This window comes from Podarcis filfolensis (genome assembly GCF_964270895.1).
Source record: "Podarcis filfolensis genome assembly, chromosome: 7".
Classification (NCBI taxonomy): Eukaryota; Metazoa; Chordata; class Lepidosauria; order Squamata; family Lacertidae; genus Podarcis; species Podarcis filfolensis.
In genome coordinates, this window is record NC_139603.1 from 36479185 (window position 1) to 36504288 (window position 25104).

At 40.1% G+C, this 25104-nt stretch overlaps 1 protein-coding gene across 4 annotated transcripts in view; it reads right to left on the reverse strand.

The window, feature by feature from the left end:
- Nucleotides 1–8099: 8099 nt before the first annotated feature.
- Nucleotides 8100–25104, reverse strand: part of ZNF236 (zinc finger protein 236) — a 46939-nt gene continuing 29934 nt past the window's right edge. For all 4 annotated transcript variants that reach the window (XM_083624202.1, XM_083624199.1, XM_083624201.1 and 1 more), the window contains exons 20-33: nucleotides 24544–24756; nucleotides 24136–24406; nucleotides 23261–23364; nucleotides 22058–22423; nucleotides 21292–21437; nucleotides 20679–20922; nucleotides 19712–19891; nucleotides 19001–19159; nucleotides 18229–18407; nucleotides 16871–17002; nucleotides 15539–15736; nucleotides 12277–12406; nucleotides 11099–11275; nucleotides 8100–9713 (exon numbers count right to left, since the gene is read on the reverse strand). In XM_083624202.1, the coding sequence (XP_083480328.1) occupies nucleotides 9598–9713; nucleotides 11099–11275; nucleotides 12277–12406; nucleotides 15539–15736; nucleotides 16871–17002; nucleotides 18229–18407; nucleotides 19001–19159; nucleotides 19712–19891; nucleotides 20679–20922; nucleotides 21292–21437; nucleotides 22058–22423; nucleotides 23261–23364; nucleotides 24136–24406; nucleotides 24544–24756 (2615 nt within the window). In that variant the 3' untranslated portion in view covers nucleotides 8100–9597. The remainder of the gene's footprint in view (nucleotides 9714–11098; nucleotides 11276–12276; nucleotides 12407–15538; nucleotides 15737–16870; nucleotides 17003–18228; nucleotides 18408–19000; nucleotides 19160–19711; nucleotides 19892–20678; nucleotides 20923–21291; nucleotides 21438–22057; nucleotides 22424–23260; nucleotides 23365–24135; nucleotides 24407–24543; nucleotides 24757–25104) is intronic.

Sequence of the window (25104 nt, forward strand, 5' to 3'; positions counted from 1 at the left end):
TCATCTCAACACTTCCTGCTTCCCACAAACTTTCTGTCACACATTCACTCAATGAAATTGAGCACAGGGCTAGGGCATGAACCTAGGCCCCTTAACCATACTTAGTCTACCAGTGCAGAAACTAATACAATGCGAGATGCTTAATGCCTCTCAGAATGTCCTCTCATTGGGCAACAACTTTGAACCCTATCAAGCAGGAATCTATATGGACCAAGTGGTATAGGTGCTGTAATCTAAGGAACTTGACACATATACTTCCCATATTATTCTTCATGTCTGCTCACAGTAGTACATTATACTGTTTGTAGACACTCACTGTTTTTCTTAAAGGGCACTGAAATCTACAAGCACACATCTTTCCTACGGACTATAAGTGTCATCCTTCTCATGGTGTGAATTCAATTAAAAGGCATTCAAGTGTGGAAACATGATAACAGTGCACAAAGAAATCAAGATAACATCCTTTCTTTCACTGAAATGGTACAAAATGAGATAAATAGTGGCTAAGATCTTTGGGAGAGGAATTGGGCATGTTGGAGTGAGTGTATAGCCACCAAAAACAGACCTTTAATGGGGGTAAAAGATATCAACCAGACATCACTATGTGGTACTGCTGCTCTGGAAGTTGGCAGAGTTAACTCCAGAGATGAATAAGGATTTACTGTGAAATGTGTCAAATTCTGCAGCAAAAGAATATAACAGACCTGTGGGACCAGGGCCAAGGCCCATCTAGCCCATCATCTTGTTCTCACATATTGATTCTTCTTCAAAATTAACCAAAAAAACATTTTTTTTGGGGGGGGGGTGTTTCCAATATTATTTAAAGTCCCAGAGTCCTGGAAAGTAACTAAAATAAAACTTACAGAGTTCACTTGAGCATTAAATTTGTTTCTGAGGTGTTCAAAACTATGAGAAGTGTAAATCTATGCTGTATACTGAAGAATGCTTAGGAAATAGCCTCACTATTTTATTCTGAGGTGGAAGAAAACATTGGCAGCCCAAACTCAAAGAATTAAACACCAATAAAGCAAAATAATGTATTAAAACAAAACCTGAAACAAAACCAGGATCTGGCATTGTCCTGAACTCAGGTCCCAATCTGTGTCACTGAGCATCATACACCAGTCCTTCTAACCCCACTGAAAATTATCTATGAGTACTATACCTTTTCTCAAGTGAATGGAAAAATTCTACATTCACGAAATAAGTTATTTCTGTTGTTACATCTCACACTTACTCCTACAAGGGTGGATGGCTGGCTAACATTAATAATAATAATAATAATAATAATAATAATAATAGAATTAAAATCTTTTTCAAAAAATCTTGTAACAATTGAAACACGGTGGCAAATTATAAAAGTTCAATTGTTAAATGCCGATGCAATCATGTACCCAATGCCTGACAAAATAAAGGCATTCTTCATTTATGCCGTAATGTTATGTACATGGGGAACAACCAGATTTCTCTAAGGAGGGAGGTTCTACATATGGGGGGGCTGCCACCAAGAAGGCCCAGCTCTGTGCCTCAGCTCCACATGCCACATTCTTCAACTGCACCAAAAAAAGCTTTCTAGTTGTCAAGAAACCTTCCCAAATGGTGCAAGATGTGGCACAGGATATTGCAAACTGAGGCTGCCTTTGTATGAGTGGAAGGGGACTTCCGGGTTGGTGCCATTGTTTAATGGCGGATTCCCTCCGAGCTCTGGAGGGAATCGGCTCCGTAGCGTCTGGGTCTGGCCGCTGCGGCGAAGCGGAGACCCTTAAAATCACAGGCGCGGATGCCTGTGAACACAGAGACTCGGCGGGCACCATTTGCGCCCCCCCAATCCGCGACGGAGCCTTTTTAAAGGCTTCGGAACGGAGGCAGGGTGGGGCGTGGTGCTGAGAGTACTCCCTCGCCTACGGAGTGAAGCCGCAAGCCATTGACAGAGAGCGCCAACTTCTTCCAAGACCGATTGGACTCTAAAATATAAACCCGTGAGTAATACGGAGATTGGAATCTTAAAAATTTTTAATTTTGGATTTGGAACGAGCGGGAAGGGGCTAAAAAGGAAGTCCACCCCCCCTCTTTGTAAACAATTTAAAGCAAAGGACTGGGCAGCTAAGGTCGAGAGAATTTGTTTCTTGTTTCTTTTTAATGAAAGATCCTGACTTCACGGTTTTGACACTATAAGAAGATTTACTGGAGGATAAAAAGAATTTTGGGAGCTGAAATTTCACCCCCCCCCCGAGACCCGGGAACGTCCTATGAGAAAGCCTGTTGTATTGAGGATTTTGACAGCTGTCAAGTGAGCTGTCAGCTGGAAAAAGAGAACATTGTTTCTGCTGTTTTTGCTGGTTTATTTGGTACAACTTGTTGAAAATAAGGAGAGTTGATACAAAATAACTGGACTTTTGGTTTGGAGCCGAAAGGAACGTTAAGGAACTAAAATCCCCCTAGAGGGGTAACAGGGACACTACACCACAAAAATGGCTGGAGTATGTAAAATCCAAGCAGAATTGGACAGAGCACTCGTTCTCTTGGGAAACTTGCAAGATGAATACAATGCTTTGTCTACAGAGGTATCATTACTACACTGGACAGTAAACAACAGTTTTGAGCCTGATAAGGACTTGAAACAGGAAGCCTATTCAACTGAACAAATAAATGAAACTGAAAGTGTAGATATGATGGAGCAATATGTTGTTTTTGAAGAAAATGAAGGAGGAGCAGGAGATTTGCAGGAGTCAAAGGAGAGTTACAATATGAGGCCTGACATGATGATAAAAAAGGACAATAAAAATTGGATGTGGAAAGCCTGGTCTGAATGGGACTTTGGAAAATGGAGAGATCCCCTTTGGAGGAGATCTGAAGACCTGAGGATTACAAATTTGTTGAAAGTGAAAGCTGGAGCTTTGGGGACATATGGATCTGAAAGAAATTTGAAACAAGAGTTGGAGTACCCCATAGGCTTTGTTTTTAAGTATGGAGGACTGGCTGGAAGCAACATGGAGCCTGTTGGGCCAGAGCCCCTCCGAGACTTGGGGCTTAACATCAAGGACTATCAAAGAGACCGGCAGAAAGGAACTGAGAGAGATATAAGGGCCTCGGACGTGAGATCTCCAGGCTAAATAAATAACATAAAGACTGATGGATATTGGTTGGGGACTGGAACCGGGAGAAGGGTGGGTGGAGGTTGGGAATCCAAAGGGTACATAAGGATAATTTGCTTTTTATATTTTGTTAGTGGTAAGGAAATTGGGTAAATCGTGGAAGGGAAATTTTGGTCGACTTTAGGAAAAAGGCTTAAGAATAATTAATGAGGTATAAGTATTGATGTGTGATTTTAATAAGGTAAAATTGGTTTTTTCTTTTTAAATTAATTGAAAATAAGGCTGTTAGAAATAAATTGAGGAAATGGAAAAAAGAAGTAAAGTAAAACAATAGTATGTTAGAACAAATGTTTAAGTTAAGGTAAAGAAATAAGTTAAGGACTTGCTGAACTGACAATTTAAATTGGAATACAAGAAGGGGAGGTGTGAGGAGGTCTGAGAAATAAGGTTAAGAATAATAAGTATCAGAAATTTTATGTGGTTTTTTCTATTTTTTTTTCTTCTTTGTTTAGTTTTGAATATTATGTATTTTTGTGTGTTTTTTTCTGTTTTGTTTTGTGTATTTTTTGTTTTTGTTTGTTGTGTGTTTCTTGAAAATGCCAATAAATATTTAATAAATAAAAAAAATGTATGAGTGGAAGGTACTTCCTCTCATGCAAGAAGCCTTTTATATTCCAGGCATCACTGTCCAAATCCAGATCAGAAAAGGGAAAAGATTTCGTGACCTCCCATTTTTTTGAAGAGAATTACCAGGAAGCGGTTTTAAAACTTGAAGAAGCAGAAGAGGCCACTAGGACATTTCTCTTATTTCTGCCTTGACATTTTTAGAGCTTTGTGGGGGCGGAGGTGAAATATTAAAGTACTTACTGTGTAAGACTGACAGAATAACGCCACAAACAAACCTCCACAGAGGCTTTAAAAGCTGTTTACTGGGGCAGGGGCATACAAAGAATCTTCCGGGTGGAATATAAAGTTTCTTTACTGACTTAACAGGAGTTTTCCCAGCAGTCTGCATTTTCAGAGAAGAGCTTTAGCAGATGAAGTACCATTAGAAGTTTAGGAGCAGATGCTATCCTCTCAAGAGGAAACATGCAGAGGTTACTCAGAGATGAAGGAGAAGAGGGTTAGTTGAAAAACACGCATACTCATAGCTGTAAAACGTTCTTTACTATTTATTGAGCTCAACAGTATGTGAAGAAGCAATTTCAACTGCTCTCTTGGTAGTAACAAAGTTTGGGGCTCAAGTGTGCTTCAAATCATATAGCTGAGGAAGGAGCGCTGTCGTTTTTCAGCATACTACCCTTATAAAGACTAACAATCCTAGTCATCATAAAACCCAGAGGATTTGTCTTAATCAGGATGGAATTTGGCATGGAGATCTTCCTGGAAAGAGGCGTAATCTGAAAGCTCCCAAATGAATAAGTTAAATAGCACCAATGTGGATGTCCCTGTAGTTGTGAACATTAGTTCTGCCCGCCCAAAACTTGCCTTCTGAAAAATGAAAGATTATTGCAGATTTCTTTCTTTATTTCCTTCCCCATTTTAATGAACCATTCAACAAATAGCAAGCTATTCTGCACACGACTGGAAGCTTACTAACAGGAGCGTATTTCCTAAAAGAAAAATGGTAGATGAAACAAGCAGTAGAAGCCAGAAAGTGGGAACAGCTCTTTCCACCATTCTCTGAGAATCTGACTCTCTCCCCTGTTGTGTGTGCACCTTTTTGAACTTGTAGGTCTCTCGTTACATACTGCTTTTGTAAGTAAGTATGTGTGGTTTTTTTTGTTTTTTTATTGAAACATTTTAATGGATAGCAAAGGCACACTCTGTTCTCAGTTTGTAAAGTCCTTTCTACAGGTCAGTTTTGAAATGGTTTTTATAATCCTAACATTTCAAACTGAAATGCTCCTTTAGAATGAAGTGTTTGTAGTAGTCCGTACTCAATGCCTATTGCTTAATTGCTCAGAGTCTCCTCAAATCAGTTTCCCTTGCACTACCACAAGCTCCAACAGACACCATTGAGCCTGTACCGTCCCAAGGACTTTGTGCACATTTAACAGGCAACTCTGCAAAACAGGTGCATAATAACTTGGCTGTGAGCCCATGGGCCTTGACTGACTTCAGCTACAAATATAATTGTTTTCAACAGCCCACTGAAGAGGGACCTAAACCGATGAATTAATGTAGAGAAGCAAGTTGCTTTTGAGATGTCACTTCTGGCCTCATTTTCATTTAGCAGAAACTCAGAGCAGCAAATATGGTACAGCACTGAGGCAGAACACCAGGAATTATGAGTTTGAGCACAGACTCATATGCTCGTGGACAAAATTGTGCTCGGTGTGACTGATTAAGAAAACTTAATTGCTAAGGGAATCTGAACCGAGATTACAAAATGCAATTGCTTTTTGAAGCACTTCTAAGGTTGCACAAATTGAGCTCATGGCTGGGTTACCGGGTGCAGGCCCCAACACAGCAGAGGCTGTTCAGCAGCCTCAGCTTTTATATAGTCTGTAAGCTGCCCAGAGTGGTTAGGGAAACCCAGCCAGATGGGCAGAATATAAATAATAAAATTATTATTTTTATTATTAACTAGGGTTGCTTTCTCTGCTGCGTAGCATCAAAATGGGACAATTGTGCCACCCCGTTTCTAATCTTTAGGCCTTTATACAAATGAAGGAGATGAATGGTATTTGTTTTCCCTGGTTTTCAGCAAGACTGTTGCTTCAAGATGGCAGTATGGATACTTCACAATCCTCTGCAACGGTTTCACCTGTTAAGCCTTCTGAATTTAGAGAGGAACAGAACACAGATATTCCCAGGGCCTTAGGAATCTTGTACTCTTCAGCTAAGAGTATTCAAAGTTTGCTGGAATGGTGAGAGAAGAAAGCTTCTCTGATCTGGGCAAGGCAGGAAAGGAACTAGGGTGGAGCCTGCACTACTGGCCAGCCTTCAAATCTAGGTCACAGGATCCTACCTTTCCTCGGTAGGAGGTGGACAAAACCCATGTCTGGATCCCTCCCTCCTACTGAGCTGAGAAAGTGTTGTTGTTTAGTCGTTTAGTCATGTCCAACTCTTCGTGACCCCATGGACCAGAGCACGCCAGGCACTCCTGTCTTCCACTGCCTCCCGCAGTTTGGTCAAACTCATGCTGGTAGCTTCGAGAAAGTAGTGAACTGTAAATTCTGGTAACGTAGCTTACTTGGATCCATTTCAAAACAAGTTTCTAGTTTGGCATAGAACTAAAATGGCTTTGGTCATCCTGGTAAAGTATTTATCCTAGAGAAATGATGGGAGATTACTATTCCACCCCATAGCCTTTGGGGTGTCTCAGGATGCCATCTTGTGTTCACATGCTATTTAGCATTTATGTAAAAACCATTGCGAGAAGTTCCTTTTGGACTAAAGTGTCATCGGCATGTCATTCTTTTTCATATTTTTAATTCCAGCTCTATACATGTGTTTGGGACCACTTTGCAGTTGGATGAGGCAAACAAGTTGAAACCCAATCTAGATAATCTACTGTGGGTAGCAAACTCCGCAAATCTGATTGTCAATGTAAATGGTTGTGGATGGGGTTGCACTCCCCATGAAATACCAAATTTACAGCCTGGGAGGTCTCCTAGACACGGCACTGTCGATGGAAGCACACATGATCTCTGTGGCTACAAGTGCCTTGAAATGGGTTAGCTTGATTCACCAGCTGTGACCCTTTCTAAAGAGAAGTAATCTTACCAGTGTTGTACATGCCCCAATTACAGCTTGGTTCCACCCACCAAGGGCTATTGCCCCTGCTCATCTACCCCCTACTCATAAAAACAAAAGAAAAGCCCTTCTAGCCCAGCATTCTGCCCCTCTCTTTATACCTTGCTCAAAGCCCCAAGCCCCACTAGTCCATCAAGGATCCCCCCCATATCTTCACAGCTCCTCTCTGTTCTTCTATCCTTGCTTTATTCAAACCTCTGTTGTTTAAAACAGGCTTCCTCAACCTTGGCCCTCCAGATTTTTTTGGCCTACAACTCCCATGATCCTTAGCTAGCAGGACCAGTGGTCAGGGATGATGGGAACTGTAGTCTCAAAACATCTGGATGGCCAAGGTTGAAGAAGCCTGGTTTAAAATGTGCCTTCTTTTGCTCCCCTCCCCAATGGCCTAACTTTATGTAAACCTGGGATTGTGACAAGGCCGCAAAATCATCCAGTGGTGGCTATACTCTGATATCATGGCTGTGAGATGACCTCACATTTTTATGTAATGTAGGAAGAGATATAGATACAGTGGTACCTCGGGTTAAGTACTTAATTTGTTCCGGAGGTCCGTTCTTAACCTGAAACTGTTCTTAACCTGAAACACCACTTTAGCTAATGGGGCCTCCTGCTGCTGCCGCACCACCGGAGCACAATTTCTGTTCTTATCCTGAAGCAAAGTTCTTAACCTGAAGCAGTATTTCTGGGTTAGCGGAGTCTGTAACCTGAAGCGTATGTAACCTGAAGCGTATGTAACCCGAGGTACCACTGTACATGATTTGAAAATATTCTGAACGACAGAAGTGACATTACTGATGTTTACACACAGGTTCTACTGTGAAAGACATGATTTAACAGAAGTGGGGGGAACACTAAGGACATATCACTGGTACAGTGGTACCTTGGTAGTCAAATGGCTTGGCTCCTGAACAAATTGACTCCCAAACGCCATAAACCCGGAAGTGAGTGATCCGGTTTGCAAATGTTTTTCGGAAACCTAACGTCCAACGCGGCTTGGTTTTCAAATATTTTCGGGAGTTGAATGGACTCCTGGAATGGATTAAGTTTGACTACCAAGGTACCACTGTACTGCAACTAAGGATGGTTTGGTGATACTGGTTCATCTGAGCTATGAGAAGCCTACAGAATCAAGACCAAGTGCTCTCTTGTTCAGCCACACTAGTTAAGATTTCCTCCCCACCAAATTGATAGCAACACCCATTCAAAGCTTCTGAAAAAGAACATATCAGACACAAAACCAAGTTTGGAAAAAATTAATATTATTTAAAATATGTCTGACTTAAATATTTCCACATAACAAAGTGTTATTTTCAAGTCACCAGCTATATCACTTATATACATATGTCCATAGTTAACAAAACAATTATGAGATGTCCTATCAAAAAGCAGTGATTTTTCCCATTCAGGAAATAGAAAGAACTAGTCGTATAATACACAAGTATAAATTATATGTACATATATCTTCTTTCTGGAACTGAGGGGAAATAAAAAGCAATTATTCTTCAGAAAGGTATAACATGTCTACATTACAATAAAATGAATCAATACTGATTTTGAAGTGGTCACTTAAAGTTGAAAACTTTATGAGCACTTCCTGTAACTGGGATTTTTGTTATTTACAAAATATACTCAACAGCCACATAGAGGCTTAATTATCTGTATATATACATACGCACACATATATATAACATATAAAGAAATTCAAAAATTTAAAGTAAAATTAAGCAAAATCCTTCTGTCTTTGGAATGTCTTAAAACAGAAAATGCTTTATTCCAGTGTTTCTTTACATATATTACCTTTTCTAAGTAAATGGGGCTTTTCAGAACATTACTGAAAAGCCTAGGTAGTTTTATTTTTATTTTTAATCAAATGTCAACAAAATCAAGGTTATATTAATTGGGGGCTGTCAGAAACCAATCTGCATTTGCTGATACAACTTGTGCTACAGCTCACTTGGTTTGCTCAAGACAAGGCATGGTAGTCTGCCCTATTATTTTTAACTTATGGCTTATGTTTTTTTGTAGTTATCAAGCTAACACTTCTGAGCATTAAGACCTAACACAGAAAATATGTGCATTTGTTGTTCACTTCAAGGAGATTCTATTATTAGTTACATTTTCTTTGAATAATTATTGCTGAATGTGAAGCTAAACATGTACAATTAAGAAATTAATTTTAAAAATAGCTTTAATAAAATGAATATGGTCCATCACTTTCTGACATGTCAGCAACACCAGCACCATAATGTAATACCAATTAATGAACTAAAGTAATACCAGACATTTAATGCCGTATTGTAATATGAATTCTCTACTGCATGCATCTAACTTTGAGATACTCTTTCTTCCAATTAATTTTAAACCGTCAGGACATCCTCATGATTGCCAGAACTTCCATGCTGTCTACCTTCTAATCAACGTTCATTGATACCAAGATCTGGGCGTGTGTCTTTTGTTTTTTTTACATGAATACACGTATGATGGGATTCAAAAGATGAGCAAACTCCATGTACCTGAGATCATTGATTGTAGTCAAGATAGCTAAGTGTATCTGGTGTTTCTTCAATATCCTACAAGCTTACAAAAGACAATCATTCTTTTGGTAGTTTTGTAAAATTTAAAAAGTTATATTATCTTATTATTTTTAATATGTTCAGTTTTAATAGTAAAAATCCATAGGTGACTATCTTTATAAAAATTCTAGTCCTGAAAGCATTTTGAGCTTCCACCTTGGTTGTCATCAAAAAATATTGGTCCATTCATTTGAAGATTCTTGAACAACCTCTTCCAAATTCAGAGCACGATTAATGTCTTCACCTTCCTGTCCTTGATGACTGGTAGATTCTTGTATTGTGCCTACCGTAACAAGGAAGAGAAATAATGCTGAGAGATCTAATGAAAATACAGAAGAGTTACATTTAAGCGCTGCTTGACTAAACATCCAATAAGAAATGTGTAAGATTTCTTTTGTGGAAAAGCAAACTAAATCCAGCCACGCTTCATGTAATATTTACCTATTAAAGAGTACCATTTACATCCTTTGAAAGTGTTGGTACAGTGCTGTGGATGGAAGTGCTCATCTGCGAGTTGACTGTTCCTTTCAATGGACAGAGCAAATGTATTCACATTAAGGCACGCAAATGCTTAATCTATTCTGTCCATTTGAGTTAATGAGGCAGTCCATGAGGGCAATGGAGTGCATTTATTGATGCAAGAAGTCACTGAATCATGGGAAGAAACTATCATCTATACAGCAACCTAAAATTACTGTATATATTCCATTACATGCTTCACAGAAAGCAAAAGTTCAGCTTAATGTAAATGAACCCAGAGTGAGGCTCAGACTCATGCCCTCCACCCTCACATGTGTTTAACAGCTTTTCACTTCCAGTTTAGCTTAAGTGCAACTTGTTGTCTTGTCTGATCCAACAAACAGTGCCAGGGAAAAAAAGAAAAAGAAAAAAGGGAAGGGGAGAAAGCAAGAGCTCAAGGCTCATTGACGTCACACAGAACTATGGTTAAGCATGATCTTCAAACCAGTTTATATTGCCTTCAGGAACAGGCACAGTGAAATAGCAAGAGAATTATCACTAAGAACTTCCTTGCTTTGATATGGCTCCTGCATGCATCTAGGAAAGAATTATTCCTTTAGAAGAAACTGTGTTGGGCAAAAAAAGAACCTATGAAGTTGCATCAAGCTTCCTAACAGATATTTTAAATTTTATTGATTTATCATTTTTGCCAATCGCGTTGATGTTTTCCTACTATCAAGTGGTACATAAATTTATGAAATAAATAAACTGAATAATTGCAGACTATAATTCTGTACAGTTTAGGAAAGAAAGAAAAATGTTACTATTCAGTACAAACAGCAACACATTCATACACATAAGCCGTGCAGTACATTATGTACTTTTGAATGCCTACAGCAAGGGTGAGAATCCACTTTTGTCTGGCCTGCCACAGCAATATGTGTCCTACACCCAAAGTTTTATGAGGTTAGGTGAGTGACAGGGGACATGGGCTGACAAAAATGACATTTTCTCCAGCCCTGGCCTGGAGAATGAGAGCAGGGGCTGAGATTTAAAAAGAAGGAAAAAGTAAAATAAGCTCCCAGCACTCAATGCTGTCCAAGTAAACGAGTAATGTTGAAACTTGAGAATATTGTACCATAAATGCCAGGGGTGGTTTAAGCCCTACAGTATTCTATATAAAACTTTCACTTGGCAAATTTTACATACCAGAATAGCCATGGGCTCGTTTCATATGAAGCTTCATATTGCTTTTCTGGGTAAATCCCATTGCACAATAATCACATTTGTACGGTCTTTCTCCTGTGTGTTTTTTCATATGAACTTGCAAAGCACTCTTCTGGTTAAAAGCCTTCTCACACAACGTGCACTGAAACGGTCGTTCTCCTTTAATAAACAAGACACTTTTAGAACATTAACTGCAAAGTGATGCAAAGTGGAGTAAAACTCCTTAAACTTCACAAATACACTAATTTTACTTGAACTGGCTATGATCACCATTTAAGGGACTGTTCTCACTAAAACCTGGTCAAGACAAGGAACTATTTAGCTCCTATGCATTGGGCTGAAATAACAGAGCACCTGACTCTGAGACCTGTGGCTCAGGTTAGGAAAAGACCCAGAGAAGCAGAATAGCTCAAACACTGCTAATTTACTCTTGAACAGAGATGCTCAGTTAACTTTGCTGAACTCCTTTCTTCCTTTTGAACTATGCTGTTCCTTCTTTGGGCATGGCGTGTAAAGATAGCATAAAGCATAAGGTTAAACAGGTAAAAGTTTCAGTTGCTACATTACTCCTAAAAGTCCTCCAACTTCCACAGTATGGATCACCCAGGGAGGCCGACCAGGCGCCCTTGTTACATATCTTTACACACTATACAAAAACATCCCAAACTTTGGGCTAGTTAAACAATCTATGGCCTTTTAATCTGTGTGTGTGTGTGTGTGTGTGTGTGTGTGCTTGCTTGCTACTATGTTACGCATATTTGCGATTTTATATTGTAAACCAGTGATGGCCAAAATTGGCCCTCCAGCTGTTTTGGGAATACAGTTCCCATCACCCCTGACCACTGGTCCCGTTAGCTAGGGATGATGGGAGTTGTAGTCCAAAAACAGCTGGAGGGCCAAGTTTGGCCACCACTGTTGTAAACCATCCTGCGATCCTTGGATGAAGGGTGGTATAGAAATTTAATAAATAAATTAAACAAATAAACAGCCCAGGCACTCTGATTGCTGCCTCTCACTTCCTATTGTCCCAGATTCTGCTGCTAATGCAATGGTGAGGATGGGTAGGATCACAGCTATTGGATTAAGTTGTTTACAATTTACTTAACCGTTTGTTAAATTGAACAGCTTGTGGCTAGCCACCTGTACTGATAATTTCTTACCTGTATGAATGCGGCTGTGCCTTTCCAGCTGGCTCGGCTTAGCAAAGGCTTTTTCACAGGTATCGCATTTAAATACCCTTGGCTTTTGAGAACTTAATGATGGTCCTGCCTGGTGAGTCTGCAAATGTTCCTAATTCAAAACAAAGAAGAAATACATAGAACATGTTTAGGTAAGAAAAATATTAATGAGTGCTAAGTTGCTCACACATCCTTTTGTCAACACCAGGCATAGGCAAACTCGGCCCTCCAGATGTTTTAGGACTACAACTCCCATCATCCTTGGCTAACAGAACCAGTGGTCAGGGATACTGGGAATTGTAGTCTCAAAACATCTGGAAGGCCAAGTTTGCCTATGCCTGGTCAAGACCTACAAAATCTGAAGCCAGCAATGGCCAAATTCAATCTATTTTATAAAGAATGCAAATAACAAATTCCTTAACAAGTACAAGACCTTATTGAATTAAAAATAATTTTAAATTTAGAAGAAAAACACAAAGCACAACCATTTGCAACTTCGCAGTTTCAGCAGAATGTTAAAAACAAAAGCAGCATTTCTCCAAATTCCAGATTTCTTTCCCAGTAAAGAAGCCCACACCCACATAAGCCAATATGGCTCAGTTCAGGTGTAACAGCTTTCCATTATGTCTGAACGAAGCCTAGAAATCAGAATCAAAACTTATTTTTCCTTCTGTACCTGCAAAGAACCAGAATACAGATTTTGCATGCTATAGGATTAGATTGTAATTTTGCTTCCTGACCCAAAAGTGACAGACAATGTGATTCGTATTAAAAACATATGCAATGCTAAATGGAAAAAGAAACAAGCAGAATCAACTGCACTACAACAGTTAAACAGAAGTTTTCATAAAAAGGATGGTCCAGGTGAGCCTCTTAACCATCAAGACAGAGGTAACCAGCTGCTTTTTTAAGATAAGGGCATTTGGGAGTTTGCACTCTCTGCCACACAGGAAGAATATCATACCAGCTGGAGCAGCAAATTGGCCCCATCCATTTGCCAGAGAAGAAGTACCGTATTTTTCGCTCTATAACACGCACCTGACCATAACACGCACGTAGTTTTTAGAGGAGGAAAACAAGAAAAAAATATTCTAAACGAAACAGTGGATGTATGATTTTTGTGGTTCATGCTGTGGCCACAGACATGTGATCTGACGGTGAGTTTGGGGTAGCCCAATGCAAAAATCCTGAGGATCCATGTGGATCCGTGCTTTGTAAGCACGTTTTAAGTGGGGAGGGAAGGAAAAGAACTCAAGGGACAAGGAGCACGCGTGGGGTGTGTGGAGAAGGATGCTGCTAATAATGCAGGAGAGGCTCCTCTCTGGCTTTGCTCCTTTAGAACAAGCAGGCTCTGCGTCTCTCCCTCCTCCCCGGCAAGGAAACCATGATAGTAACCACTCTGAGACAAATCAAGAAAAATTGCGACCAACACTCTCCCCCAACAAGCCAGTGAGGTCAAAGCACACACACACACGCAGAGAGAGAACTGGCCCTAAAGTCACAGGGGTGCTGGGGGAGTGAACGGGAAGCAAGAAAAGGAGAAGGAGCCCTCACACACAGAGAGACACACAGAGTGTCATTCTAAAGTCGCAGGGGCGCAGGGAGAGTGAACGGAAGCAAGAGAAGGAGAAGGAGCCCTCACACAGACACAGACACACAGAGTGTCAATTCTAAAGTCGCAGGGGCGCAGGGAGAGCGCAGGGGCGCAGTGAGAGTGAGCGGGAAGCAAGAGAAGGAGAAGGAGCCCTCTCTCACACACAGACACACAGAGTGTCAATTCTAAAGTCGCAGGGGCGCAGGGAGAGTGAACAGAAGCAAGAGAAGGAGAAGGAGCCCTCACACAGACACAGACACACAGAGTGTCAATTCTAAAGTCGCTGGGGCGCAGGGAGAGTGAACAGAAGCAAGAGAAGGAGCCCTCTCACACACACACAGACACACAGAGTGTCAATCCTAAAGTCGGAGGGAGAGCGCAGGGGCGCAGGGAGAGTGAACGGGAAGCAGGAGGTGGAGAACGATAGCTCAAGCACACACACACACACAGCCCCTACAGTGGCTAATCCAAAATCGGACAGCAAAAAACTGCAGGCAGGGACAGAGAGCATGGGGTTGTTTTAAAGCAGCCAACCCCGCTCTGCTTCTCTCCCTCCTCCCGGCTAGGCTGGCTGAAAAGCTTTGCTGCTACTTAGCAGCTCAGTGGGGAGGAGAGAGGAACATAGAGGACGGGGTTGTTTTAAAGCAGCCAACCCCGCTCTGCTTCTCTCCCTCCTCCCGGCTAGGCTGGCTGAAAAGCTTTGCTGCTACTTAGCAGCTCAGTGGGGAGGAGAGAGGAACATAGAGGACGGGGTTGTTTTAAAGCAGCCAACCCCGCTCTGCTTCTCTCCCTCCTCCCCGGCTCCGCTAGCTGACAGGAGCCGCTTACTGTTTCAAAGCGAGCCACGGACTGCTCACAACTGCAGCAGATTCCCCCGCCATCTGTAGGCATTCGCTCCATAACACGCACAGACATTTCCCCCTACTTTCTAGGAGGAAAAATCTGCGTGTTATGGAGCGAAAAATACGGTAGCTCTAAGAAGATAACTAGCTAAAGAATACTCTGCTCCAACTGCCAGTTGCCCTGGGACTACAGACATGCAGGAAAGCACACTCTGATCCCATTAACCAGCCAGAAGGCAGGAGGTTGAAAAACAGCCCAGATATCAAAAAAATGGAAGAATTCTAATGCCTCAGAGGAAATACTATTGGAACCCCAACATCCAGACATAATTTTGAAAGCATCCCTACTTGTTATTAAATGGAAGAAAGTTTATAAAGAATCTTTTAACTCTTATTAAAGTTTCTTAATAGGAACAGAACTGTTTTCACCAAAATATACCCACAGTGAAGCGGTAAAGGTAAAGGGACCTGACCGGCAGATGACTCTGGGGTTGCGGCACTCATCTCGCTTTACTGACCGAGGGAGCCGCCGTTTGTCTGCAGACAGCTTCCGGGTCATGTGGCCAGCATGACTAAGCCGCTTCTGGTGAATCAGAGCAGCGCACGGAAACGCCGTTTACCTTCCTGCCAGAGCGGTACCTATTTATCTACTTGCACTTTGACGTGCTTTTGAACTGCTAGGTTGGCAGGAGCGGTAGATGGTCACAATAAAAATAAATAAGAACGCCATTTTCAAAGGGATACCTCTTTGCCTAGTTAGACCTCTTTGAGGTTTTCAATATAATAAGTTGTGAATTTTATTTCGTACCTTAAGGTGTGTTGCTCGTTTGAAGGCTTTATTGCAAATATGACAAACATGGATTCTTTCCTTTCCATGAACTTCTTTACTGTGCTGCATAAGCATGGCAGCTGAAGAAAAAGTCTGACTACATTCAAAACACTGGTGCACACGAGGCTCTTTTTCAGCTTGAATGCCTTTAGATAAACTTGGAGAAATCTCATTCACCTGCAACAGTTACATAAAATATACACACATTACGAGAAATAAAACCACCTAAAACTCAAGAGATAAACATCACTCTTCAGATGCAATGACGCTTTGAAGAACACATTACAATTGAATAGGTATTAATCTCGTGCAACTTTTATTTCAACTTATTAGTAAAATAAAGTTATGGAGCAATTCTGCCAACCCCTTCAGGGAAAGCACATGAGTGCCTGGTTGTGGTGAAATTCTGAAGAAATGGATCCCTGGGTGTGCTCTGCTCCTGCTAGAGCCCCACTCCCAATCAGATCCACAAGCCAATTACTATTTTCAAATAACCATCACCATAATAAATTAATTTTCAGGTTGACTCTGAAAGAAGAAAAAGAAGGGGCAGGGAAATAAAGGAAGCGAATTTCAGTGAATCCCCATCAGAATTAGAAGAATTCAAAGGAATGATGGTACAGAGCACAGGGTAATTGAAGTAATTGCCTTTTCCTGTCAATTACTCCTTTAGGACTAATCTGTGTTTGGCAGCATACCAGAAGTGAGCAAGACCAGAGCCAATGGTGGGTAGTACCAGTCGTTCGCCCCCTTTCTTTTTTTATGCTACCTACATGATGCACTGCTGCGTCAGGCAGGAGGGAAAAAACTGAGGGAATTGACCAATATCCCACAAGTCTTTGCTCCTGCCTGTCGTCAGCTGGTGAGGGATGTCCCACACCATTGGCTGCAGCGTCCCTCAAAATAAATTTAGGCCAATGGCCACACGAGGCCTATGACACCGGAGTGCTCACCACTGGCATATAATGCAAACAAAAAGGGATGTAAGAAGAAAAAGACACCTTTAAGAATTAGACTAACTTTAAAATGGAGACTTCCAAGACATAAGAATGTGCACTTAATTTCACATTTAATATACACAGTGTTCAAAAGGAAAGATTTGGTTAATATGAAGCAACTTCAAAATTCTTCTTGAAAATGCAAAGGTCAAACCTCCAAATTTAAACCTCCATACTTAACTTCCATAATACACTAAACTGATTAGGATAAGATAAATGAGAACATAATTCTTCACCTACATAAATTCTACAATATATATATTAAGCCTATTTTGTATCTTTATTCAAGGAACAACATACATAAAAAGTTTACCTGATATGCTAATTCATCCTGGCTTGAAGGTATTGAATGTGGGGTATGACTCACTAGTATAACTTGCTGAGAGCTTGAAGTGCTCTGTCCAGAGAGATTAGAATCTGTCAGTAAAGCAGGGAACTGTTGTCCCTGCCAAAAGAAAAAGTGAAATGCATTACATTTAGAAGAAAATATAACTGCAATGTGCAGTCAAAGACTATAAATATGAATTTGTTGATGTGTCATAACACCAGATTTTTCTTTGAAACTTTTTAAATCTGCTGTTGCCGTAAACTGTTATCTATCTCACTGAGTCCATGGCTCCAAGAATCAAGCCATCTAAAACATGAGACAGAGAGGAAGAGGAGGGAAAGGGAGGAAAGGGTAGACGTTACAGGAAAAAATGTGTTACTTTCAGTATGGCATGGAGACTAAGGATTTGTGTCACAGGATGCATAAAGATACATAAGGAAAGGTGTGTTTAGATAAGGGATTTGAAGGGAGTAAGAGACTGGGCACCATAGTTCTCAGAGCCTCTCCTTAAGCGGCAGGTGGTCACTAGTGCTTCCTAGGGCATGTCATGGGTGCTTTCTAAGGCAGTTTTTGGCTTTGCCTGGATTAAACTAGGAAATGCAGACCTTCAGGGATGGATAAAGGGAGATATGCCTTACTGTATGGGCTGATTGACCTTTTATGATATACAGAATTTTCCTTCTCCCAACTATTATTTACAAAGTATGTTGGTAAACTCTATGTTTATGTTTATTTTAGAATAGCAAAACTACAAAGTGAACACCACTTCTACTATATATTCTAGGTCCTTCTCTAATATACTTAATAGGTCTTGCCCTATACTTAAAGCATCTCCTACAAACGCTTGTGCAGCCTGCAGCAACCTGAAGCTGTTTTCAAACGACCCTTACAGCAAGAATTTGCTTATCAGTAATCCACAGGTACATCGCAAGTATGTTAATTAACATGGTAAAACCAGGGGAGAAAACAGCGGATGAATGCTTAGCAAAGAAAGCCTTAGTAACTATTAACAATGAAGATTTCTCAAAAAGAGTTGAAACCTGACAGTGTAATCTTCAAATAACTGCAGCAGCAGAAGCACCACAAGTCAACAAGCACTGAAAATCACAGGCAAAACAAGTTCAATAGGAATATTAGAGTAAATTTTAAAAGTAACTATACTGACATTATACATTAGGGAACATAATCTTTGTACTGCACAAATATTTTCTTTGTCAAGCAGCATTCAGGCTTCCTTTACCCTAGTTTTATAGCAGGTATTAATTAGCAGGTATCAGGAATATTAATTAGCAGGTATTAGCAGGTACCAGGTATCAGGAATAGGCTAGAACCGTGACACAAACCTGTGATGTGATGTTAAGAGTCACTGCATCAAGGCCAGCAGATAGCATACTTTGAGTATCGGCTAGGGTCAATGTGACACTACCATCTCCTCCAACTCCTGGTGATGACATTACTAAATTCTGAGCTGGCTGAGACATGGGGGGTGTTGAAGGAAGGTTCCCACTTGATGCATTAAGCTCTGTAAAAAGGTATGATATTTCAAAACTCTACACACAATTATCATCATTTACTAGTTGGGAAATGTGCCAATCTGCCTAGCACTATACTTTTATGAATACTCATGGCTGTCCACTTTTCATAACACGTTCTGTGTAGACACTACAGGCAGCAACCATTTCATGTGGGGATTCCATTCCCGGCCACCATGTGCATCGGTGGAGCAGTAACAAGTGTGCCATGCCCCCATTGGACCTGCCTTCTTTCCGCGCCCCCAAAAGGACCTGCACATTGGTGGGCCTAAAATGGTTGCCGCCTATAATAATTTACAAGTGGAAATTGCTTAAGCAGGCTGAAATAACAGCATTTTAATAACAGTATGAAACAATATGAACATAAAAGTAGCTTACAACGCCATTTTTAATGGAAAAATCTAATAAAAGAATGTACTGCAATTGATGGAAGGAGCAAAAAGGGAAGGCATTTGAATGACTTGGGCTTCAATGAAATCAGGCGCTTTTGAGAAACCAGTTCTCATTTCTTCACTGAAACCGCTAAGCCAGAATATAATAAGATTCCATAATACGATTTATTGAGAAAAAATTAAAAGCCTACCTGAACTACTGTTCAGCACTGGGCTCTGAGAGAGGAGTTGATCATTACTTATTGTTAATGTAGCACCTGCTGACTGATTATTGATTGTTGGTGTTGCCAGTCGTAGATTCCCATTCAGTTCATTAGCTCCAGAGGAATTATGCTGAATAAGATCCTGGCCTAAATGCAAAATTGAATCTATAAGCCAATGAAGATCTATATTTGCTTCTGCATTTTTAATGCATAAAAATATTCTAATTTTACAAGAAAAAATAGCTGTAGTGCTATGGAAACATAAACTCATGAAATCTGTCAAACTGTAAATATTAAATGAAAATATTAAATATTACAGTAAATCAAAAACATCTTTAAGAGTTCAGTTAAAACAGCAGTCGAAATAAATTTTAAAAACTGTCCAGTAGCACCTTAGAGACCAACTAAGTTTGTTCTGGGTAGCGTGCATGCACCTTCTTCAGATATACCCAGAACAAACTTAGTTGGTCTCTAATGTGCTACTGGACAATTTTTTTATTTATTTTGACTGCGTCAGACCAACACGGCTACCTACCTGAAGTTAACACAGCAAATAGAGGAAGAGTTAATATGCTAGGGAAAATAAATGCCACTACACCGAAGTGTGTGGATATCTTTGAACCAGGGCTTGTGAAGTATTAAGCATATATTATTAGACAGAGTGACTTTACACACAAAAAATAAGGATAGTATACTTGCCAGATATGGTAAGGGTAATTTCTTGAGGGGTTCCTGACGAGTTTGAAGTAGCTGTACTAGAGGCATGAGCTAAAACATGGCTCAGACTCGAATTATTTATTGTCAATGTAATCTCATGCTGACCATTTGAATTTGAAACCATACCCTGTGAAGTCATGACCTGAGACAGATCCTGTGAACCTAAACACAAACAGGGTAGCAATAATAATAATCAGCAGCCAAACTTCAATATGTTAATATTTACTGTCGTGATGCCTGTTCCAAGATAAGCAGAAGGCACAGAAGCAGGTCTTAAACTGGCATGGCCCAATTATTCACAAAAGCAATATAAACAATCCCAGGAGGAATCACATTGCTTGAGAAGAGATGGTGTTCCTAACTTGGATACAGATTATCCTATGTCTTGGAAAGTAGCCCTATGTACTTGTTTGGAAGTAACTGAATGGGTAGAAATCCTCACTCCCCTTTGTCTGTAGTTGTCAATCTCTTTTGCCCCTGTATACAGCCTCATCTGCTTCAGGGTGCTAGCAGACGGGGGGCTATAGGAGAGGCCTTTGAAAAAATTTATCCAAATAGCGCACTCAGCCACTTCTATGCATGACTGTACATGCAAATAACTCTTTAAAAAGAACCCAATCACCCTATTTATTCAGGATAATGATGCATCATATAGTAAATGATTTAAACAATTAGGGAATTCAAAATACATAAATGTTCCTCAACCAGGAACATGTTTAATTTAATTTGTGTTTTGTTTTTTTTAGATAAATCTTTATTGATAGAAATACACGGTTGATCAGTATTTGCCAAGGGCAATAATATATTTGCTCTTGAAATTGAAATTAATATTTATATAATAAACTTACAGAAAAGATGAGCAAAATAAATTTAAATGTGGAATAATTCTGGGATCTTTTAGCAACAGAACCCTTCAAAATGGAAGTGTGTGCTTTTGTATCATGCTTACCAGCAGTGTTTGTAGTCAAAACAGCCTCTTGCTCAGATATAGGTCCTATCGTCATATTTGCTGAAGAGGTAACAGTGGGCTGTAAGGACAAGCTTGACAAAGGTTGTATTACCACATTTGCTGGCACTGAACTATCTGCTGTCTGGAGCGAGGTGTTCTGAGTAGCCAAACTGGGATCCCCAGTTAGCTGCTGGGTCAGTACGTTACCCTGTTGTAGCGTCTGCTGCAGAAGACTGGGATCAATCTGAAAAGAAAATGAGTATAGGAGATGCAAAAAGATGACACCTCTCCACAAAATATTATAGAATTTCTCAGAGAAAGTATTTCCCCATCTTCGAAGTAAGCTAGTTTAAAGAAACTCTAACCATGGTAGCAAGAGTTAAGTTATGAAATCTAGTTTTTGCTAAAGCTTGATAATTTGCACAGATTATTAAGATGTTTTCTATTTACAACCACATTTGCACATAATGCTAAGCCTCCCCCCCCCAAAAAAAATGGTTTAATAAGCCAGGACATGCATGAGCAGTATATATACAAAGGCAGTTGCTTTGCATTTATCTGTGCAAAACTTACTCTTTATTTGTTTATAAAAGATAATACAGGATAAACATACTTGTAATGTAATGTTGTTGATGCTGGTAGGATCTATTCCAGATATTTGAACGTTTGGTCCAACCAAGTTAGCAGCAAGCTGTAACTGTATTCCTTCAAGGGTTGCCAAACTACCATCCGTCAAGGATACAGTTAAATCACCTCCAGCTATAAAGGAAAACAGTCATATATATATATATTGTATCCTTTATTTTCAGGAAGCCATGCCAACAAGTTCTATCTTCTATGGATAAACGTATCACATTCATAAGCAGCCCACAAGAAGTACTTGTAAACAAAGACAATTGCCCTGCCTTTCTCCTCCAGTTATCTCTGCCCTTCCCTTTCTTCTATCCGGCATATCTAAAAGCAACCGATGTAGATGGGGGGGGGGGAGAGTATCAGGTGGGGGGCAACTTTAACCAGTTCCCTTCCCCTCCCCACTTTCCCTTTCACAGCTAGGTGGGCAGACTGGCTAAAGGATGGGAGCTCTGTTTGAAGTCACTTCACCTTTTCCCAAGCCAAATTTTCTCTTTGGCTTACTGGGCCACTGAACTGTGGCAGGTAGTGTGGGTGCAAGAGGAATGTACATTCAACAGCTCCTCAGAGTGATCTTCGCTGCTCAAGCCAAGTGAGCCGATGAAGTGTGCAATGAGTGAGCCAAACCTGTGAATCTCGCCCGAGCTGTGCCTTGTTCAGAGCATGAACCATAGTCCTACTTCTTCCTTATCAGGTAATACCAACAGAAAGAGGCTTTAAACCCCATGCAGAACAACAACAGTGTTTACCTGACATTGAAGCAGGAAGTATAGCCTGACCAACAAGACCTTGTGGAAGCAAATTTTGGTCAAACTGGCCTGTCAGAACAGAATTATTCATTATGAAAACATTGGGATCTGTTGAGGATGAATTAAGAAGGTTTACTGGCTGTAGTCCCTCAGCCGGAGTGCGAGGCGCAGGCTTCCTGGCCTTCTTGGCCTCTGGTTTAAAGTGACACTGTATGTGGGTCTTCCTCCGTCCAGAAGTTCGAAACCTCAAGTCACAGTGAGGGCATTTAAAGGGTTTTGCTCCAGTATGTAAGCGCATATGCACTTTCAGGCTACCTTTTGTAGAAAATGAATTGCTGCATACGTGACAACTGAAGAGCTTCTGACCTGGAGAGTAAGAAAACAGTCTGTCAGGTGAAAATAAAGATCCTAATCTCTTTACAGCTAAGACCCACTGCAATTCTGTTGAGCCTGTACAGCGGAGGCCACTGTCAAACATTGTGTCAGAAAATTGTGTCCCTACATGTTCCTGTCTTCCGTTCCCCATCCACTTTCCACGTAGAAAGTAAGAAAATGAACAAGGACATATATTTCAATGTAGGATGTCCCTGAACTTATGGTTTAAAATATGAACAATTGTATTAAGGGTTTAATACAAAAGTTTTGCACAAGACTGATATTTAGCTGATAAGAGCTCCACATAAATAAATAAAAATAATTAAGGATGTACTGTGATCGCAGTATCCAAAGTCATCTCCCACAAATGCAGTGATTTCAAGAAAACAGCTCCACCTGGCTTGTTGAAATTGCAGCATGCTTTCAGTGTGTGGCAAACTGCTAGAAATACGCATGCACATCCTGTCTGGGGAGGGGAAATGGCAGTTCCACACTAGTGATGGCTGCATATGTATAATGGGTTATTTTTCCTCAATGGATTTTCCACAGTTTTTTAAGTACAGGCTGCCATTTTGATGACAATGACATCATGTGGACAGTGAGAAAAGCTAACATGCATTAGCAGCACCTGTTCCACAATAAACCTCCTTCTGGAAGCACCCTTCAACACTGAAATCAACAACCACCCACTGCTGTAATATTTCATTAAAAACCCAAACATCCCAGCCAGATTATCATCCTAAAAAATTCAAGTGTTTTGATGTTCCTGGGGTTTTTTTCACCTGCACATTTCATTAGAGAGTTGGAATTATAAAACATTTTGCTTACCTGTGTGTGTTTTTACATGGCAATCCAGAGTAGACTTTACAGTAAAACTCTTTCCGCATTCATCACATTTATATGGTTTTTCTCCCGTATGGATACGCACATGCCTAGTCAAAAATAGTTGTTCTTCAATTAATATATGCTTATGCGAATACTATATGTTTATCAATGTCTGCTAGCCAACACCAATGTTTACAAAGCAATTAAAACATCTAGGTCTAAAAAAATTGAGGAGCATTGAAATGTGGTTTTCTAAGCAAGTTGGAAAAACATGTTTGGAAACATTTTCCAAGTCCAATTATACCTGGAGCTACTAAGCCACAGATTTTCATTTGACAAGCTTTTCATAAAATGGTTGCAATCCAGGGACTGCTTTAATTTATTTAAAACATTGCTATACCACCCCTCATCGTATCAGATACCAGGGTGATATACAACGATATAGACAATAAGGTATTTGAAACCCATTACAATTAAAGACTAACATCAGCAACCATAATGAAAGATAGCAAATTAACATGTATTAACTTGTGCTGAAAAAACTGTAATGCATGTACCAGGTGGACCTTTTTAGGGAGGGCATTCCAGAAACAGGGCACCATCACTGCGAAAGTCCTATGAGTAGGACGTCAGGCACTTTTAATTTGAACTGTTGCCTCCCATGCCATATTGCAAGCTACATTTGAAGCTCCTCCACATTTCAGAAGTGGATCCAATGTGATATGAACAGCTGCTACTAAGAAATCAGTTAATAAACAACTTGGCATGCAATAAATAGTGGAATTCTTTAGACTGTGGCCAGAATGATTAAAAGTGTGCTGCAAAAATAATGTGCTTCGTGTGTATTCTTTAGCTTTGGGGGTGGCAGGCCTTCTTACCTGACTAAATCACTAGGTTTTTTAAAGCTTTTTGGACAGTAAGTACAACAGTTGGCATATTTTGGCTCAGCTTCCATTTCTGCTTGCTTGTCTTTGATTTCACTAATTCTGTCCTTTTCTGCAGCAGATTGGACAAGAACTTTTTCAGAAACAGTTGCGCTTTCTTGTGGCCTGATTTTTGCAAGTTCTGCTGTTTCTTCCTCTGTGAAAGTGATAACACCAGGTCTAGACTTTCTAGAAGATGTTCTTTCAGAGGTCTCATCATCATCTTCTGTATATTTCAATAGAGAAGCAATAACATGTTATAGAGTACTTTTAGAGGCCCATTAAAATTATCAAACAACCTCTGTGAACATCACACTGTTTAAATATCAAAGTGATTACTCATGAATATGGAAAAAAACTCACCTCCTCCTGCAGTTTCTCCACCTGATGCTGCCGTTGAAGACACAGTTTGATGCTTTTTCATGTGCTTTTTGCAGTGAACTGTAGTTCTGAAACTTTCATCACAAAATGGGCACTTGTATGGTTTCATGCTCATGTGAGTTGCCATATGTCTAGTAAGGCTCCCATTAGTAGTAAAGGATGTATTGCAAATGCTGCAACTGAATGCTTTAACTCCTGAAGGAAAAGGGACAAATAAGCTTTCTGGTGATCTAACAGAAAATATTCAACCATGAGTCAGATTTAAGGTGCAATTCCAAGCACATAGCAGCAACTTGTTTTCAATTTGTTATCAGAAACATGTTGATAGTCAATAATTTGTTTTATTTGTTTTTTACATTTTTATCCCACTCTTCCTCCAAGGAGCAGAAGCAGTGACTGGCCCAAAATCATGTAATCAGCTTTATAGCTGAGTGGGGAATGAAACTGATTCTCCCCATTTTTAGTCCAGCATTCTAAACACCATACCACATGCGCTAATTTAGACCATTTTAAAAGGCTGTTCTACCAATAACCATTACCCAT